Here is a 19,858-nt window from a genome sequence, read left to right on the forward strand (position 1 = left end):
GGCAATGTTTGTAAAACGAAAAACTTTCCTTTCTGCCTTTCTCTCTAGAGCTAGACGATGACAACGATAAACTATTATAACATTGATAACCGGGTATCAGTCAATACAGATATTTGAAGAACTCTTGAAATATAGTTATAGTGTTGCCAAACGTATTTTTAAAACTGGTACCTCTTGCGTTCTACATCATTTTAATACAGCTTTATTCCTACAAAAATGTAACCAATCTGACACAGGTTAAGTATTAAATTACAGGCAACACTGTCTACACTCGACTGAACAACCAATGCATTTAGTTTATTTAGACTAGAGCGAATGGCTTGGACGTAAGTAAAGAGATTGTAAGCTTTCGATACAAAGCTGCTCTATAGAAAGTCTGGATATGGAATTACCACTGTATATGGTGGATGCATTCACTGATCAGCCGTTCTCAGGAAACCAGGCAGCTATCTGCTGGATTGGTAACAGGTAAGGAGAAATCTAGCAACATACTTACCACGGATAGTTGCGTTTCGAATATGCACAGCTTAATGAAGTACCTTCAATTCTATGCATATTACATAAAGGAAACAACTCTTGCTAATTAATATTCAATATAAAAACAACGGTTTGAATGCCATGCTACAGTTAGTATTTTTGTAACTGCAGTTCTGAGATATTTTAATTGCAATGCTGTATGTGACAACGAATTTCCGCCAGGTATGTCACAATGTAAATATGCCATTAAAACTGCATTTCAATCTGTATTATCAATCTCACTGATATCAAATTACAGTTTTGTTGAAATATTTCTTTTAAATTTAGGACCTTGTCCGAAAAGCGGATGCAAGATATTGCAGCGGAAATAAATCTGGCAGAAACCGCTTTTATCTGGTCGAAGTCGAACGACTATGTTGACGAAAAAAGCTTTGGGTTGAGATGGTTCACGCCAACCAATGAGGTGATATAAAATTTAAAGCAGATCCAATACAAGCGTGTTAACTGTTTTCTTGTCACATAGGTTGCCTTATGCGGACACGCGACGTTAGCAGCTGCAGCAACTCTGTTTCACATCGCGGAAAACAAGAATGACGTCGTTACGTTTTCTACTCTTAGTGGTGATCTGTTTGCTACGAGACAAAACGGTAAGCGTTTATTTACAAGTAACGTAAAACACACAGCATATAGTACAATGGGGGAAGATAGGACACTTAAGCACATATTGGGTCCGTAAATAGAAAATTAAAAAAAAGAGTCTCGTCTGACAAAGTGTCCCATCTTCCCCCACCCTACTATATCGATTATGTACTTTTGTAGATAAGATTCTGCTTGATTTTCCATTAAACAAACCTGAACTGTTCAATCATCTGGATTTGAGCAGCACGATAGACGTGACTTTACAAACTGATAACGTTACCAGAATAAAAGAGATTCTGTTGTCAAAAACCGCCAAGAAACTTCTCATTCGCATGAAAGATGATTTTAGCTTGACTGACCTACAAGCTATTCGACCCAATTTTGAGTTAATGATGAAATCGCACGACGGTTTAATATTCAAAGGTATTATCGTGACCACTAAAGGAGTAGACGAGTACGATTTTTTCTCACGCTACTTCGCACCCTGGAATGGAATACCCGAAGACCACGTGACAGGCTCTGCGCATACAGTTCTAGCGCCTTACTGGCGTGACGTCACTGGGAAAGACGTCATGTTAGGGCGACAGTGCTCGAAACGCGGGGGTGATGTGCAAGTAAAAGTAAGAGCTGACGGGAGGGTGGACATTGGAGGGAACACCAAGATTATCCTGAAGGGTCATCTTTGTCTACCAGAGCAGGAATAAGACAATTTTCAACTTTTTGTAAGGTTATGGTAAAAAAACGGCTCAAAAGAATGTATTTAATGTTATGAATTATCATTATTGAGCAAACATAAATAAAGAGGCCCTCTGAAAAAGGGTTGTGCTGCTCTGTTTAAACTTATGTTCAATTTCGATGAGAAACAATGAATTAGGTCCGCTTGGTGATTTCTCTCACAAAATCTGGACCACTGGTCCTATATAAACATAAAAGTCCGCTCAATGCAACTCCAGTTCCAACACCAAAAAAGAATCGTCCAACTGGGGGGAGACGCCTAAAAGAAATTTGTTTAAATTTTGGTACTAGGGAGGAATCCTTTGTTACAAATTTGCATAAAGCAATACGATTTAGGGGAATTGTTTGGTATTGTGGCCCTTTGTGGGTTGGGGGTGGGGAAGATTCTTTAATCTTTACTAGCACCAGAATTAGTAGAATATGCACAGAAGTCTACATAATTACCTGATCGTTTTCTTTAAAAATCCAATTGTTTCTTCCTCCATAGCAGCTTGAGGTCCATGATTTTGAACATTAAATACACCTGATAGAAAAAGACTAACATTTACAAATTTGTTAGGTTTAGCAAAGTGCATACTGAACAGGGTATATCAATTCAAATTTTAAATTTAGTACATAGTAACCAAATTCTGTCAAAGAAAAACTGGAGTTAAAATGACTAAATCCACCATGACATTATGCTTAAATTTGTTTTAAATAAAGGCGGTAAATAACACTCATAAAAATAGGCATTTTGCAAAGAAATGAATAACCAAAGCAGCACCATAAGCCTTATAATAATAAGAAAAGAACACATGGCTGTAATCCGGCAAGATTTTTCACATTTGGTTCATATGTGTGGCTATATACAAGACACTTAAAAGTATGATTTTTGCTTACACAATGACAATTATAAATAATGAATAAATACAGTAAATTACAAAAATTAAAACAAGCTTTACAATTACATCTCTATCACACACAAAGGTGCTTAACTTTTAAAAAGTCAAGGTACCAATTATTTTAGTATAAAAAAAAAGTTTATGCCAACCTTTATCAGGCTTTATTTGGGAAATAGACTGGATTTATCATTGCACTAACACCACTGTATAGTGTCTATTCCAAGTAATGTTGGTAATATACGCTCACCTTGGATTTCCTTGCAGTGTTTATTTCATAAGATGTTTATAAGATATGCCATTAAAATGTTTACGTATTCATACTGGGTAGTTTAATTTTTTTCAGGGTGTTCATGCATACCTTGCATACCCATGTTAGGTGCCTATGATAACACACCTGGTAATGAATAAAGAGCTCCAGCTGCTGCTCCACCAAATATTGTATTAATTTCATCATCAACACCCCTCGTCTTCTCGCATATTATTGAACATGCACAGTAAAGAACAGCAACTGACCCAAACTTCTGAGCCATCTGTCCACCGTTCTTAAGCACTGCACTGGTCATTAACATTCTTTGTGATTTGCCCTGTATTAAATTGTGATTTTTTTCTTGTGCAGAGTTATACAAATATATAATATAAAATAGGCTTGTAAAATAACATTTTAGAGTGTGGGCTATATTTGGTCATACTCATATTTGGTTTTGACGAGATCCCGCTTGTTTAGGACAGTTATTTTTCACGTTTGCACGTGCTATCATCAAAAAGTGACAGAGAATCACACTTAGTTTAAAACATGTTTTTTCATTGTTCAATAAATTTGCATGCGTGAAACAAATTATGGCGCGCACAACCAAAAGTTTGTAAACAAAATCGCTTGTGCACCTGCCATACTCTGCAGACTGGGGGGTTATAAGGGTTACCTAGTTGAGTTTAGCGGATACTAGATAACATCAGAAAGGAATTTTACTACTCAACTCAAACTCACCTTTAACCACTGCAAGCCACTGTATCGAAGGCTTTCCACTCCTCCTATAAGAGCTCCGCTTACTGCGGCAGTTCCGATCATAGTAAACATGGTTTGCGCTCGGGAACGAGTGGCAGCTGCATCTTCAGGTAAAATGTATTCCTCTGCTGCTGTAAGGTACTGGGGGTTGATGTTCAAATACGGCGTCTGGACTTGGGAGCTGGAACGGTTCATGCTCGGGAAATCTCCACTTGTGTCTGCGCCACTGTTGGACCCAAACATATTTGTATGTATTCCTATTATACGCTTTACCTTATAAAACGACCTCTACGAACACCTGCAACACGTAGTATTGTAGCTGAAGTTAGTTTTAAAACAAAAACATCTAGCAATATATATATTACCATATACAAATTCACTTTACAAAACTGAGAAACCTTAGTTACGCGATCACGAACTTCTTTCTTACAAACTGGAATTGTTACCACGTGATTACGTCAGAAGTCATTTTTTGGGAATCCCCTAATTCGAGTTTACTAAAATAAAACGAAATAAATTTTATATCCAAATTGTTCTTTTTGAAAAAATGATTTGTTTGAACTTTAAAATAGCTAGATTAATTGCAACAAAGGAATTAAAAAAAGATTAAAATTCTATTTTATACAAACTTTGTCATGCGTATCGACAAAAAAAATCGACATGGGTGCTTTACCGCAAAACTAAAACATATGTGCTGGCAATAAAATACGGAGCACGTGAAAAGTACCGCGAGGTGTTTTAGGCGCTTAATTGATAGATATACAGAAATAAACAATGGGGAAAGTTAAGAAAAACCGAACGAAAGCGACGAGTGGACAGAATCCGCATTATCACAGAACAGATTTATCTCATGAAATAATTAATGAAGACAATCTTAAAGATAATTCAAAACGTCAAAACAAAGCTCGACCAAGACAGGTAAGTAACCTAAACTTAATTTCATGAATTTATAGCATTGTTACATATTTATTTAATGAAATGATAGAACTAGACTTTGTATTGTGCATATTGCATGCAATGTCATTGTGGGTGTAAGTGTTCTTGGACAAGACACTTAACAGCAATTGCTTCAACCCAGTGGTCACTAATGAGTTGTCCAAATTATTAGCCATACATAGAGAAAAAATCCCGAAAGGGTATTCATCCACAAAGTAACATACATGGCAACTCACAAAGAGTGTCTGTACTGTGTCCATAATGTCACATTTAATTTAGGTATGAACATTTTTCTTTATAGGAAGACAGTGACATTGTAGATGAAAAACTCACAAAGAAGATTCTTGACTCTGCTAGAAAGCAACAAGATGAATTGGAAAATGTTTGGTCTGTGAAAAGCAACAGCGCGCCACATAAACTTATAAAACCATCTGTAAGTGATAAAAACTGGGCAATACTGTTATATTCTTATCTTATAAATATCCAATATAAATATACCATGCTTCTGGTTACCAATGAAGTCTCATGTTTTTTTTAGTTAGGTGTGCCTTTTTAAATCATAGTTTAGTTTATATGTTGCTGTACTTGATATTTTCCTAATATAAAACATATTGTGAGCAATGCAAGTATGAGGTGCCAATGCAAATTTAAAATTAACCCCATGTAATCTTATATGGCACCGAGTATCTTAAGCTAAATGGAATATTTTAGCATTGTTTTAAAACCTTTGCAACAATTACAAAGTAGTATACAGTAAAAAAGACCAAAACTAAATTCGGCCAGTAAAACTTAAAACCTACAGCTCCAATTGTGACAAAATTATCTTGCAGGGAATTGAGCAAGGCTCAGATGATGAAGAAGACTGGCCTCAAATAGGAAGTGGTGATGCAGAAGTATCGGAATACAAAGAGGAAATCTTTGAGGTTGATGCAGAAGATGAAAAAGCTCTTGAAGCGTTCATGAATCCAAATCCTCCTTCACGACGAACACTCGCTGATATTATAATGGAGAAAATATCAGGTTATTTTATTATTGAAGTATGTTGTATGGTGTTCATTGATATGCAAAGAACAAGAACATGCCATTATTATTTATTATTACATTCTTTTTTCAATATCATGCTTAAAAACTGTTTTTTTTATTGGGAAAACTGTTCCCACCAATGTGGATCTAATAATATTGGTTATTCTGTTCTTAATTTTTTTTTTTCGTTTTTTTAATACAAGGTAATATATACAGTTTTTGATTGGTTAACAGATTGTATTATATAAATATACTGTATTAAACATAATATTTATATATACTGTTTACCTGTTATATAATGTAGTAAAATAAAATGTTGTACCTAATAACATATTATTTTTTTGCAGAAAAACAAACTGATGTTTCAACGTTAATGCCGGACCTGGAAAATCCATTGCCAGACATGGATCCACGAATAGTGGAAGTTTATAAAGATGTGAAAACAATATTGCAGCGATACCGGTGTGGTAAATTACCAAAAGCCTTCAAGGTAAGTTTAAAGTCATATTTTACTAGTTGTATCCCTTTTTCAGATTCATAAAGTTACCAACTTAATGTGAAAAAAGGATTGTAGTTGAATTAACCATGCATGGTAGGGCAAAGCAGTCGTTAAAACAAGGGTGCTCTGTTTTAAATGAATATAACTTATTCATTGTTTCATGTTGGGGCAACAGCAGTCGTTATAACAGGGGCGTTCTGTTTTAAATGAATGTAACTTATTTATCCATTTGTGGTGGGGCAATAGCAGTTGTTATAACAGAGGTGCATGGTTTTATACACTTCATGTTCCCTTATGAGTCACCACATATATAACTATATGAATAATAAAACATGTAAATTATTTTATAGGTTCTTCCACATTTAAAAAACTGGGAGGAAGTATTATATATCACTGAACCAGATGGTTGGACAGCAGCAGCCATGTATCAGGTATGCTTGTGGGGTTGTTATAATATCTAATATGTATATAGGCCTATCTATTCAAACTTTAAAACTAATATGTTTTATTTACTAAATGATATAAATGAATGTAAATTGTTTTTAACTATCTCTGCTGTATCTCTGTATGTAACTTGTTGTATCGTCGCATGCCGGGGCAACTGGTCTTTAAAAACATATATAGTCTATTTAACTCCCGATTACTGTATAATAACGATCATCAAGCAATAGCAATACCCAACTAACCTAAAAAGGATACCAGTATGATATAGCATTGTAAATGAATGAGTTCTTTATTCTTCCAGGCAACCAGGATGTTTGCGTCAAACATGAATGCTCATATGGCACAAAGATTCTTTTTCCTTGTTTTGCTGCCAAGAATCAGAGATGATATTCAGTATTTTAAGCGACTAAACTTCCATTTGTTTATGGTGAGATAGACCACGCATTACGTAAATTCCGTTATGCTGTAATTTTTCTATAGTGTATTAATGTACACACGACTGCACCTTAATTAACGTTTGTATGAATGAAACTTACTATATCCTTACCTGTCCGGAAAACGATAGTCGCTATAACACAAGTGTTTTGTTTTATACACCTGGTGCCAGCTTACGAGTTACCATGTAATAAAAAAACAGGCACGCCAACCACTGTGCCATGATGTTGAACAAGCTTTGTCCCACATATAGAACATACTGCACACATGTATTGTTATAGTATACAAAAATCTTACCGTTTTCACAATAGGTATAAAAACAAATATAAATTATCATTACCTTGTCCATATTACATACTTACAGGCTCTAAAGAAAACTTTGTTCAAACCAGCAGCATTTTTCAAAGGCATCCTTCTCCCTCTATGTGAGGAAGGGACTTGTACATTACGTGAAGCTACCATCATTGGGAGTGCTATGGCAAAATGTTCCATACCTGTTCTACATGCTAGGTGCGTAAAACATATGGTTAAGGAAAATTACATTCAACATTGTGATAAACTTTTTTTTTTCTTTTAGTGCTGCTATGTTGAAATTAGCGGAAATGAAATACAGCGGTCCAAACAGCATTTTTCTTAAAATACTGATCAGCAAAAAATATGCCCTGCCTTTCAGAGTGCTGGATGCTTTGGTGAGTAAACCTTTCCGTGAAACAGGTTTTACTGATGATTTTTCTATTGTGTCATGTAATATTTTAGAGTTTTATGCTTTTCATTTTAAATGTGATTGCAGGTTTTTCATTTCTTAAGCTTTCGTAATGAGAAACGTGAACTCCCGGTTCTATGGCATCAAGCTTTGCTTTCATTTGCAGAGATATACAGGTAAAAGTTGCTGAAATAGGGTTATGGACTAAGTCTCATGTCAAACTGAAGGACCTTAAACATATAGAAGCAAAACATTTTAAAAACAGTGCAATACTATTTACATTATCAATTATTTGTTAGCAAATTTGCTTTTATCGCATAAATAGAAAGCTAAGACTTTTGTTTTCCAGGAGTGACATCTCAACTGAACAGAAAGAAAGTCTTCTTGAACTACTGCGCCACAAATCACATGAACAAATAACTCTGTTAGTACGGAAGCAATTACAGGGAGCTGAATGTCGAGATATTGAAATGGATGAACCACAGTTAATGCCTTAATAAAAAAACATAAATAAAATGAGTTTTACTGCTTTGTGTAATGCTGGGTATTCTAATTGTAATAAAAGACACTAAACATAGTTTGACTTTTTGAACCACATGAAATCAAGTCTTATTTTAAACTGAACTAGCTTGCTTTTTAAACCAGATGATATAAAGTCCTTTTTTGCCTCAGTTGTTAAAACAGAACTGATGCTTGCAAGTATATTGCATTTCTGAGCACAGGTACAAAGTTTCAGGTCATGATATACATAAATTTAAAAGCAATAGCCTGGTAACAGCATGGTTCTGTTGGGAACTCAATTAGGTTAAATCCAACGCAGCGACCTAAAACAACAGCAATCTGAACGTGGTGAAATAATAAATAAAAACTGGGACTTTAGCTTTGTTTACATAAGTGGCAATATGATATACTGTAGTAATATTCCATGAAAAACATGATCTCTTCATTTGAAATTCAATATAGTTTTATGTTTTGAAATAGGGCCCTTTTTTAAATTAAAACATTGTGTAAAAAGTAAAGCCACGCGAACTTAAGCGAACGTGAACGAAGCAATTATTACATCACAATGACGTCTGTATCGTTGTCGCAGTCGGAAGAAGATGCTCTTGTGATTGGCCGTCAATTGTGTATGAGTCGCCATGACTCAGCAGTTCACTGTGATGATATTCGGACACAAGTTCGGAGTCGTGTGGGTAGTGGCTCACATCCGGAAGAGGAGAGGAGTCAGACACTGTGGTGAACTCTCCTGTCTCCATTTTCAGGATGTAAGGGATGATGGAGTCAATCTGAACATTCCCGATGAGTCCGGCAAAAAAGATTTCCTCCGTGATCGAGGAGCTTAGGGAGCGGAGTGCAGGAAGAGAGAGAAGAAGAAGGGACATCCTATGATCCGAGATGATCAGTTTAAAAATATTATTAAAAAACTAACTATTAAAAAAGTTTTGCATTGCCACTTTAATACAAGCAGTTTCTAATACTAATATTCTGAAGTGTTGAGATCAGAACTAGAATATATTGTTAAAAATACAGAAACGAGACTTGTACCTGTCTGGGTCTTCGGGATAAGTTCTCATTTCGTGTTCACGAAGTTCTGTGGTTGCTCGTGATTGAAATCGTTGGATTTGCGTTCGATGTAACTGATTCACGTGATCTGTGTATCATAAATGAAAAACTACTTAAAACGAAAAATGACCATCTCTGTTCACATAATGAAAACCTAATGCCAACAGGCAGAGCTAGGTCTTTAAATTAAGATTTCTGAGTATGAACTGTTGTCTTTAATTAACATAGAACCGTTTTTTTTCTTCTATAGTTCTACAATACATTACAAGGGAATTATGATTTAGATCAGTAAAGTCCACAACAGAGATAACAAAACCTTAACAGAATCACAACATTAGATGCAATGTTGCATACAATCTAACTGAACCCTTTGAATATTACAAAACAAAACAATTTGTTTTAAAAAATGATGATTAACTTGACAAAAATATAAATTTTAGAAAAAGATTTAGGTTTTAATTGAGCTATCCAAGAAAAGGCAAACTATGCCCCCTGAAAATTACAAACTAAAACAAATTGTTTTTTAAAAATGATCATTAGTAAAAAGCTTCACAAAAAAAGTAAATTTTAGCACAAGATATCGTCATAGGTTTTAATTGGGCTATCAAAGGCAAACATTACATACCAGGACTGAACAAAGCAAGTGCTTTAATATACGAGTACTCATGTTGATCCACTTCAAGTTTTTGCAGCCTTGCCACAAAATCTTGTAATTTGTTCAAATGTTCCGAAACATGGCATACATGACTTGTAGTCAGTTTGCCTGAAAAAAAAACCCAAAATTTTACCACATTCTGCTAATAATAGTACTCTGCTTATAATACATGATGCTGCAAAACCAAGTCTGTTTATCTAATACAGTTCATACAAAGGTATTCTATACCGGTGTTTATTGCTTGAGGGTATGTGTGATTGTACGTAAATTCAAATTTGCAGGTTATATAAGAAAAATTAATTTTGCATTATATGCATGTTAGCCCTACACGTATGTATTATCATAAGAACATAAATTGATTTTAATACCTTAAATTTACATACAGAAAAAACCTTTGCTAATTCAAGATGTGTCAGCAAAACACCTAACTTATTTTTTACTTATATGATAAAAATCATTGATAAAACAATTTAATTCAAGATGTGTCAGCAAAACACCGTAACTTGTTTTTTGCTTACACGAAAAAAATCATTGCGTCAACAATTTAATTCAAGATATGTCAGCAATATGATATGCTGAAGGTCAATGGGTAAAGATAGCAATTACTGAGTCCTACACTCATTAATATTTGATTTACCTTGTTGAAGTGATGTTTTAAGATGTCTGATAATGGTCATGATGATTCGGTCAAGGTTCATCGAACGAGAGCATTGTGCTAAACCAAGCATGAAAAGTTCGTGCCAGCAATCCCTCAGCAGCGATGTGTGGCATTCCGTGCTGGAAAAATAAGTTTACAAATAATAGTAATCAGTGGCAGAGCCAGAAAAAAATAAGGGGGGAGGGGGGTTTAATCAAAAAAATTATTTTATTTTTTTAATTAATTTTTTGGGGGTTTTTAAAGGGGAGGGGGGTTGCGACACCTTAAACCCCCCTGGCTGCCCCACTGATAGTAATGTTGTTTTGGCAGAACAAGTAATAAAGCATATTCACAGTTCAAATTAAATGTTTAAGTTAAAATTGGTTTCTAAAATACAGTTAAAAAAGAATGATTTTTATTGTTATATTAAAAAAGGGTAATAAATAAAAAATAATACAAAAAAATGAAAACACCAAGTTATATAACATTTTTAAAACAAAGTATAGATACAATATGGTATAACTAAACGACACACAATTGTATTGCAACTTTATGTGAATAAGGGGAATCATAGTTGCAGTCTAAAACAGTGAAAAATCATAAAAGTCTAAACAAAAGATGAAAAATATGATAACAAATTTTAAATGAATTCTTTAAACAATTTAGTTCTAAACTTAGTCTAAAACAGTAACACATCGTGAAAATCCGACAAAATATGTGAAATATGACAACGAAATAAATATAAACTTTACAAAATGTAATTATTAGCTTAGTCCAAAACAGTAAACAATCATAAAAATCTGAACAAAATGTGAAAAATATGATAACAATTTATAAATAAATTTTTTTAAAAATTTAGTTCCAAACTTAGTCTAAAACAGTTACACATCGTGAAAATTCGACGAAATATGAGAAATATGACAACGAAATTAATATAAACTTCACAAAATGTATTTCCTAACTTACCGTAAAAGTTGAAAAGCAAATATGGACCTTGCCCATTGTGCGGACAAGAATAGCAACCTGGACGCAGATTCACACACATAATGTACGTTGAATACTTCAGGCAGTGGTGTGGGGGTTGTGAGCTCAAATACGAAGTTAGAATCCGTCATTAACGGGCCCTGGAACGTAGAACATTTGATGTTGTTTTATGCTTCATAAGACTGTTTTTAATGACAAATTTTATAATACTGCTTTGATTAAAAAAAACAGACTTATAAATCACACAACTGTACATACCATTTTTTCTGCCAAAAAAAATTGATTGAAATTTTACAATTCATGTTGCATGAGCAATTAAATATAAATAGATAAAAAAAATGGCACGTACGAATATCTGGTTTAAAATATTGTTTTTTTTTTAAATTTAATTTGGATTTTACAATTCATATTGCATGACCAATTAATTATAAACAAAGGATGTTGCACGTACACATTTACACATGTTTTAGTATGACCTCATTGACCAAAGAATTATTAATCAAAACGCTGACACTAGAAAGGGGATTTAGGTTTCATTGTGAATACAGTGACACGGTCATGCTACTCTGTGTGAACCACAACGGCTCATTTCCAGGAATCGTGAACAAAATCTTAGGTGAAAATGAGGACAGACCTCAAAATCGAGGATTGGGGTTTGCGTGGGCATGAGGAGGTAATCTTCAGACTCTGAACATCGCTTTAAAGTCTTGGTTAAAGTGGAAATTGCCCTGAAAAGTAAAAATTAATAACCTGGTATTGATTGTAAACTGATTTTTTTCCTAAAATTTACTAGACACATTTAAGTATTGTTGGGGGTAATATGACACTGTGGAAAGTGCTTAAAAGTTAAAATTATCAACTTGTAAATGATTGTGTACCAAATTATATGATTTTCCCTGAACAAAACGCTATATTGTTACTAGCTAAATTGCAGGCAGTTTAAATAATAAAACGTAATGTTTTATTAAATAAAAAATAAATAAAATTCTTTAAATAAAAAATTCTAAATAAAAATTATATGTAAAATTTCTTGAATAAAAAAATGAAATTTCTTGAATAAAAAAAATATACAAATGATTTCTCTTAATAAAACTGATTTAAACAATAAAAATGTCCTACTTTTCAAGATCAGCTGGTCTCTCATTCTGTCCATTTTTCTCTGGCGAAGTTGGTTGAAAGTCTGTGTTTCTTTCCTGCTTTGTGAATTGAGCGATTGTGGAAACTACATTGGCTAATGTGCTCAGATTGCCCTGTATCATAAAAAGATGCAGTTTATAAAAAGGAAATGACAGTTGAATAAAGTTTTGGGTTAGGAGGGTAAAAGTGTGCAAAAGTTGCCTGTATTGGTAATAATATGGTGGTTGTATTGTATCTGCTGTATAGTGTTGAGCTTGAAACACATTCTACATTAGTTTAGGAGCATGCAAAGTATTTGGCTGGCAGTCAATATTGTGCCTTCATACATAAATGAAAAGCAGAAATAGAAGTTACCGCATTTGTAATAACAACTAACAGCCAATAATTATAATAGACTTATCCAAGCCACTAAATGTAAAATTTTAAAGCCAAGTTCATTTTGGTAAAAAAAAAATTGGTACATTTTTTTTTCTGGAGATATTTTCTCTCCAGAAAGTTTTTATCACATTAACAAATTACTGTGCTTGAAGTAAAAACTTGTTTGATGAATTATGCAAACGTGGGTGGCTGAAAGGTGATTAACGGTGTTGTTTTAGTAAATGGAGCTTTTCGGTTTTACTTCCTAAAGCAATGTCTTGATTAATTGCCAGCTATAACAAGGATGGAAATCTCAGTTTTGGTCACAGACAAGCCATTTATTCACAAAGTTAAAAGATGTATCCCAAGAATCTTACAAGATTATTGCGGAATATGTAAGAAGTGAAAAAAAATATTAAAAAAAATATAAAAAAGGCGAAAAGAAAAAAAACATTGAAAACGATTTTTCTATTTTCAATTTCTTACATGTATAAAGTTAGGCATTCACGATTAAATTAAAAATGACTAGCAGGAAATGCTTCGATTGTTTTACAAAAAAATTATATAAAAACCAACAAAGCTTACAACGTACCTGCCGTTTTTCACCAGATTCATTCCCACTCAGAGAACTGTGAAATAATATATAATTTGATCTGTGTTTAATATACATAGTAACATAAAGCATAGTTCAATACCGCTGCAGTGCCTCCAGCGCTTCTACTTATTTAATACCCACCAAAATAGGATTTAATACCCACCAAAATAGGATTTAATACCCACCAAAATAATTTGCCACCAAATAGGAGTTCAGTACTACCATATTTCTACTGCACTCCAATTTACTTCGTATATAAAAGTTACAAAAAAAATTTAAAACAAAAAATTTAAAATAAAATCTATTAAAACAGAATTAAACATTTTTTTGATGTAAAAAGTCAAACATGATAAAAAACAACAAAATTCTGAAATTGCTGAATATTATTCACACCCACCTTTCACCATCTATATTCCTATGCGTAATTCCTCTGTTGAAAGCTTTAACGAGGTGTTCTGATGTTGAACCAAGTAACCTGTGTTGGAGATCGTCTTGCTTGTGCATGGGGGAGCGCTCACACTGAACCGCTGGAAAATTAATAAATGAATTTTTTTTCCAAATTACTTGTTTTAAGCTACCAACATTTTAGAGCGATTTAAGCAAAACTTATGTTTTTTTCAGGTAAAATAAACTACCTGTATTCTTTTTTTAAATAACGGAAAATACGGTATCATAAAAATATATATAGGCATCATATAAAATAAACGCACACCGCATCATAGACCGACAAGAAAATTTAATTTATTTTTTACAGTTTGGTGTTGGGGTAATAGGCCAAATTTGGCCTAAATCCCAGGTTCCTGATAAGGACCTCACCCACATAGAATAGAAAACTTACAATCTGATTTCATTCCCATGAGCACGCACTTCTGAAAACGGCAATATTGGCATCGATTTCTGTGCGTCTTGTTCACTGAACAGTCCCGGCTTCCTCTGCAGGTGTAAGTCAACTTCTTGCGAACGCTTCGCTTGAAGAATCCTTTGCAGCCTTCACAGCTTTTGGCTCCATAGTGGCGACCTGCATAAAATGGAGGTTTATGTATAAATAAGGAACCTAATTGAATTTGTTCTTATTTTTAGCACTTTGAAAAAATACTAAAAAATATAATTTTGGGGGCCTTTGTTCAATCGAACAGAGTGATTTGATAATTAAAAAAATAATTTTAAAAATATTGATTGGAACTTCTCTGCATAGGAAAATTATAAGTTAAATTTCACATATTACAAAATGGTATAAAAACAATACATCACATTGAAAAATTATAAATTTTTCACAACACAAAATGGTATAAAAACATTGCATAATATTGAATTTGATTTTATATTGATCAAAACAAAAATGACTATTTTTTGACTGTATACAACAACTTTTATTGAAAATTTAAAACTTCTCCTTTTTTTAAGGGAAAACAACTCAAAATGCCAGCTTCACCCACCTGATGCTCGATCTCCACACACAACACACAAGTCATAAGTGAGATACACCTCATCTTCATTTGGTTTATTTGAGTTCATCGGGTAGGTGGCAATAGAAATAGGTTGGGGTGTGGAACCCGTCACTAGTTGGTTGGTACGACTGCTTACAAGGAATGGAGAACTTGCCACAGATGCAATCTAAGTGTTAAGAAATAAGTAGGACAATGGCTTTGAAATGGTCTGTATGATACTGGATAAAACTAGTTTCAGTTCCATTTTCACCAAATGTAAATTGATACTATTGTATTATCACAGTCACCAAGTATGCGATTTTGTACTGTTTGAAAAAATTCGGAACCTATTAGACATTTTTGTTGTTGCAATTTTGCCGGATACATTGTACTGCTTATAAGTTGTGGGCATTCCATTAGTTCATACATTTAGGAAACCAAAGTGAAAAAATCTTGAAAAAAATATCATGTATAGTTAAAACTTTTCAGTAATGTTCATCTTAAAGTTTAAATTCAACATCACTCAGATGGTTTTAATTCTAAACCAAAACATATGGAAATAAAGATAACTGTAATATACATGAGCTGGCTGGTATGTTTCTACTGAAACTGGAAATGAACTCAAGTCAAGGCATATTACATTAAAACCAGTATTTTTCTAATTAAAGTCACAAATTCAATACCACATAAATAACTATATTTTAAGTCCAAAAATTCTTACTTGAATAAGTCCTTTGTTTTGCAACTCAATCAACCTCTCTGGGGTGAGCTGGTCCAGTGTGAGGACCTGGGTATGGTTGCCAATGATGGGGTTCCCACTTAACGCAGATATGCAAGGTTGGGGGTTGGGGGAAGACACGATCATGTCTGACACTGAATGATCCGCATGGGAGGCAGAAATAGACAGAGCTGTAAAAATTTAAAACATATTTTTTGTTTTAATTGTAAATTTAAAATACCAACTACATTAAAGTTTGGTTATCTAAAATATATAACAATGTTAAGATTAGGTTTTTTGTTTGTTTTTTAATCTTACAATGTTAAAGGTTAATTTTCAGCTATTCTTTAGAAAATATATGCACTCTGTTTAAAAAATAAGCTTTTGAATGTCTTCGATTTAAATAAAAACAGCTCAAACACAAATGACCATTAAACATCATGAATGCCCTATGTGACCTTTACCTGCCTCTGAGGAAATGGTAAATGAAATTATATTATAGAAATGCTTTTGGACCACCTTGCCAAAAGCCTGTCAAAATTTCTGAAGCGCAGCGTTAGTAACTTAGTAATGGCTGACAGTTATTTTAAAACACTAGTAAGTAACCGCATGACTAAATAAAAAGCCTGTTTATCAAAATTGAAGTATTTTCTTAATAGAATCTATTTAACCTGAATTTAAGAATTTTAGTGTTTAATATTTCTCTCAAGTTACTGAAAAATTACATTTGCCAAAAACTAGGATAGGATTTAAAAACCGAGTGGTAAATATTGGAAAACTAAATCCATGTTCTTAAGTGTGCAAATATACAGCTTGGCCAAAGAACAAATAAAATGTCTTGTTCGTTATATTGACCTACAGTCTGCCATTGTCATATGAGGTCAAAGGTTAAAGTTAAGTGGGTAAGGGTCGCACAAATGGAGTTAAGTAGTCAGGGTTAAGGGTTAATGTTTGATGACTGACTTGTTTTGGCAACAGTGGTGAATGGAATATTGGAACAAATTTAATCAATTAGATATGCTGAATAATTGAACATAGAGAGTAGTCTATAATTTATACTGTAACCTTAAGTAACATACAGATACACTATGCGTTAATATCAACTAAGCTACACTAGGGTAGCCTGGCGTCTATGTTTTATCAACAAAAATACACATTTTTTTATAATCTTTTCGACATTATACACATAGTAAGTAGTCTATTATTTATACTGTTACCTAAATTTTGTTGTTTTCACATTATACAAAAAAACAATGCAACCTCATAACAGACAAAGACTTACTTGGATTATCTGGTAGAGACACAGTTTCAATAGTTTGGCCTTCGTTTCCACTTTCATCAGATTCAGTTCGAACAGGAACAAGGTACATCTTCTCTTCACCCTCTAAGTCTGACTTTATAAAGAATAACATTAATTAATTATATCAATGATTTTCAAAAATAAAATTAACGCAATGAAATTTTCAAGAATAATTTTACCCCAGTGATTTTTCAACTGTAGACTACAGTAGTTACAACTTAAAGTCTGCTTAACATATACCGATACATACTGTGTGTATAATAAACATATAACTTATTGAACAATCATGCTGGATAGCTAAAACATTCAGATACGTAAGATAACTTTATATAAACACTAAACAGTCATTACAACTTACGTTAGTTGACCTGTAGTTGTCTTCATTTAGTTGTTTTCTGCTTAAATCCCCGTCATTTACAGACTCGCACTTCACTAGCATATCACCACTGCTGAAATCCTGGTTGCAAATATAATCATTTAAATGGGCATGCCAAAGAAAGATCAAAATTTGTTTATAGATAAAGATGGCCAAATGTGATCTAAATGTACCACAAAAGTTAAGAAAAACAGCTTATGAAAAAATGCAAATTCTCATTTTTCGTTGGTATGTCCCTTTAACTATAAGGCCAGTAAAGGTACTAATCAAACTAGAAAATTTACTACAGCGAGTAAACTACTAAAAATAAGTGGTAGAATTTTAACAAAATGAAACTGAAAATTTAAAACTGCATTTACATCCATTTTTTTTAATAATTTGATATCCTACTTCACAAAATCTGTAACTCGATGCACTTTTCATTATCCTGCAAATTAAAGTTGAGGTCTCTGACTCAAACGTTTAAATATATATCTTGAACAAATATATCTTAACTCTTCACAACCAACCTGGTGAGTGGGCAAGCTATCGTTTGAATCACAAACATGCAGATCAGACTCCAGCATGCCAGACATTCTGAAAAGAAAAAGGGAGATATCCGGTAAATGGATCTCCGAAAACAATGAAGCGATACTATATAATAACCTACTGAAATTTCAGAACGAAATTGCAACACCATAATTTGTGTGTATTAATAAATTTGGTTAGGTTCAATAGGTATATGAATATTACTATTAGCACACATTTAATCTTTTGAAAGAGTTACTGTACATGAATACATATAATCTTTAGTATGTTATTTAAATACTTTACTTTGACTTACGAGCTGAAATACAGATTGTCTGTGCACTCTTGTCTTCTTGGGATAGCTCATGAATTTTCCATTTGACACTGAATATGCTGTAGAATCCAGAACGCAGGCAGGAGTTTGGACTTATTTAATACTTAAAAAGTTAGACGTCCTGGTAACTACAGTCCTTTGAACTTACAATGCGGCTGATTCTGTTGGTGTAAGGATAGACAGGTTATTAGAAAGTGTTGGGCTTTGGACCATGAACGCGCAACGAACACACAAGTGCGCGCTTAAACTTGTTAACCTTATACGAACTTTGCGCCGTACGAAAGCATTGCGTCTGGTACTAACACCTGGTTCGACAGTGAGTTCTAAAACCTACCGTTGTATATCCAGTTAAACTGAGTACACGACTACCAAGGTTCACAGGCGGGAAGCAAAATCAATATCCGGCGACCTTAACGGCTCACGAACCAGTCGACATGCGCGAAGGCAAATAACGCGTTCACCTCCTACCTCAATATGACGTCACTTTATGATATCGGGTCATGCACAAACGGCGGAGGTGAGCCTGACAGTTGAGGCGTTATAAAACAATATGGTGTTTTATAACAAGTGAAGCATGATACTTTATAAGCACTAATATTTCGTAAGGTTAAACGAATTCACGGAATTCAGAACTTCAAAACTCGCGAGCGCTATTAACAAAGAGTTGGTCTTTCTTTTTAAGGAAGGTGTTATAAGATCGGTTTTAAATTAAAAAATGGCGTATCCACCGCTTTTTGCAAGCAACTGCCATTTCAATTTCCGCAGTATTGCGGTTTGGGTCAAAGAAAAAAAAAACGAAAGTGGGAAAACTGCTTTAAATACAGAGTGTTACGTCAGGTTTGTACTTTGACCTTTCTGGGTTAAGATAAAGTACATCAGGCATCGCCCTAGCGTTATTAGAGATAACCACGAAAAAACACGCCACGGTGCACTAGGTCACGAATTCGTAGAAAGGTCGCCACGACTGCATTAGCAAATAGCCGACTGCTGCAGGTCAAAAATAATTCAAGCCACAAAAACGTAAACGATAAACAAATTATAACACAAAAAAATGGACGAGTTATGCGAAGGGCGTATTTTAGTTTCGGATTCCATAAAAGAATTTTTGGGATCAGTTAGGGAAATATTTACAGAACGTAGGCGGTACACCAAGAATGACGTCACAGATTCGTCTCACGCACATGCGCTTTGAGCGACCTGACCTGATGAACTTTTTCACTTCGAGGTCACAGCGCGAGATAAGGCCTATTCTCTAATCACGGGTAAACGGATAAAGGTTCAAATGTTAGAATTAGCGTTGACTTCCGCCTCTCGCCTGTCATGATGTCAGAGGTGTGACGTATGGTTAGGTGTAACGTATTTACACACACACTGCGATTCAAAGTCGAATATTTTATAATAACAGCACCAATATTACGTGGAAACGTTAAGGTTTTAATAAACCTAACCAACGAAAATAAACAACTTAGAAACACTTTTAAGTTTAACGCTTC

At 33.9% G+C, this 19,858-nt stretch overlaps 4 protein-coding genes across 4 annotated transcripts; 2 read left to right on the forward strand and 2 right to left on the reverse strand.

Moving 5' to 3' along the window:
* Positions 1 to 240: 240 nt before the first annotated feature.
* On the forward strand, positions 241 to 2,088 carry LOC149732328 (phenazine biosynthesis-like domain-containing protein 1). Its single transcript, XM_089883692.1, has 4 exons — positions 241 to 468; positions 805 to 940; positions 1,001 to 1,124; positions 1,297 to 2,088. Exons 1-4 carry the CDS (start codon positions 383 to 385, stop codon positions 1,818 to 1,820), a joined length of 870 nt encoding a protein of 289 aa, XP_089739818.1. The 5' UTR covers positions 241 to 382; the 3' UTR covers positions 1,821 to 2,088.
* Positions 1,857 to 4,059, reverse strand: LOC149732329 (mitochondrial import inner membrane translocase subunit Tim23-like). Its single transcript, XM_089883694.1, has 4 exons — positions 3,718 to 4,059; positions 3,127 to 3,316; positions 2,296 to 2,374; positions 1,857 to 2,110 (listed from the first exon to the last, which is right to left on the reverse strand). The coding sequence occupies exons 1-4, from the start codon at positions 3,976 to 3,978 to the stop codon at positions 1,987 to 1,989; spliced, it is 654 nt and encodes a 217-aa protein (XP_089739820.1). The 5' UTR covers positions 3,979 to 4,059; the 3' UTR covers positions 1,857 to 1,986.
* A 335-nt stretch (positions 4,060 to 4,394) lies between these two features.
* Positions 4,395 to 8,352, forward strand: LOC149732330 (bystin-like). The gene is made up of 10 exons (XM_089883687.1): positions 4,395 to 4,653; positions 4,973 to 5,104; positions 5,502 to 5,691; positions 6,042 to 6,184; positions 6,544 to 6,624; positions 6,939 to 7,064; positions 7,437 to 7,582; positions 7,650 to 7,761; positions 7,863 to 7,951; positions 8,125 to 8,352. The coding sequence occupies exons 1-10, from the start codon at positions 4,510 to 4,512 to the stop codon at positions 8,270 to 8,272; spliced, it is 1,311 nt and encodes a 436-aa protein (XP_089739813.1). The 5' UTR covers positions 4,395 to 4,509; the 3' UTR covers positions 8,273 to 8,352.
* A 110-nt stretch (positions 8,353 to 8,462) lies between these two features.
* On the reverse strand, positions 8,463 to 18,528 carry LOC149732331 (nuclear receptor subfamily 2 group C member 2-like). Its single transcript, XM_089883685.1, has 16 exons — positions 18,348 to 18,528; positions 18,034 to 18,100; positions 17,507 to 17,605; positions 17,131 to 17,242; positions 15,852 to 16,039; positions 15,140 to 15,317; positions 14,542 to 14,721; positions 14,101 to 14,230; positions 13,701 to 13,737; positions 12,734 to 12,864; positions 12,249 to 12,342; positions 11,597 to 11,754; positions 10,631 to 10,770; positions 9,964 to 10,101; positions 9,321 to 9,426; positions 8,463 to 9,158 (listed from the first exon to the last, which is right to left on the reverse strand). Exons 2-16 carry the CDS (start codon positions 18,097 to 18,099, stop codon positions 8,837 to 8,839), a joined length of 2,079 nt encoding a protein of 692 aa, XP_089739811.1. The 5' UTR covers position 18,100; positions 18,348 to 18,528; the 3' UTR covers positions 8,463 to 8,836.
* Positions 18,529 to 19,858: the final 1,330 nt, after the last annotated feature.

Source organism: Ciona robusta, chromosome 8 (genome assembly GCF_009617815.1).
Source record: "Ciona robusta chromosome 8, ASM961781v2".
In the NCBI taxonomy this organism is placed as follows: domain Eukaryota; kingdom Metazoa; phylum Chordata; class Ascidiacea; order Phlebobranchia; family Cionidae; genus Ciona; species Ciona robusta.

Coding starts and splice junctions, on each gene's coding strand:
- LOC149732330 (XM_089883687.1), top strand. CDS start 4,510: ATGGGGAAAGTTAAGAAAAACCGAACGAAAGCGACGAGTGGACAGAAT. Junction 4,654..4,972: donor ACAAAGCTCGACCAAGACAG/GTAAGTAACCTA, acceptor TTTTCTTTATAG/GAAGACAGTGACATTGTAGA. Junction 5,105..5,501: donor ATAAACTTATAAAACCATCT/GTAAGTGATAAA, acceptor ATTATCTTGCAG/GGAATTGAGCAAGGCTCAGA.
- LOC149732329 (XM_089883694.1), bottom strand. CDS start 3,978: ATGTTTGGGTCCAACAGTGGCGCAGACACAAGTGGAGATTTCCCGAGC. Junction 3,317..3,717: donor GTGGCTTGCAGTGGTTAAAG/GTGAGTTTGAGT, acceptor AATTTAATACAG/GGCAAATCACAAAGAATGTT. Junction 2,111..2,295: donor TTTTTAAAGAAAACGATCAG/GTAATTATGTAG, acceptor AATTTCTTTTAG/GCGTCTCCCCCCAGTTGGAC.
- LOC149732328 (XM_089883692.1), top strand. CDS start 383: ATGGAATTACCACTGTATATGGTGGATGCATTCACTGATCAGCCGTTC. Junction 469..804: donor ATCTGCTGGATTGGTAACAG/GTAAGGAGAAAT, acceptor TTTTAAATTTAG/GACCTTGTCCGAAAAGCGGA. Junction 941..1,000: donor GGTTCACGCCAACCAATGAG/GTGATATAAAAT, acceptor CTTGTCACATAG/GTTGCCTTATGCGGACACGC.
- LOC149732331 (XM_089883685.1), bottom strand. CDS start 18,099: ATGTCTGGCATGCTGGAGTCTGATCTGCATGTTTGTGATTCAAACGAT. Junction 12,343..12,733: donor AGACCAGCTGATCTTGAAAA/GTAGGACATTTT, acceptor TTTACTTTTCAG/GGCAATTTCCACTTTAACCA. Junction 11,755..12,248: donor CCCCAATCCTCGATTTTGAG/GTCTGTCCTCAT, acceptor TCTACGTTCCAG/GGCCCGTTAATGACGGATTC.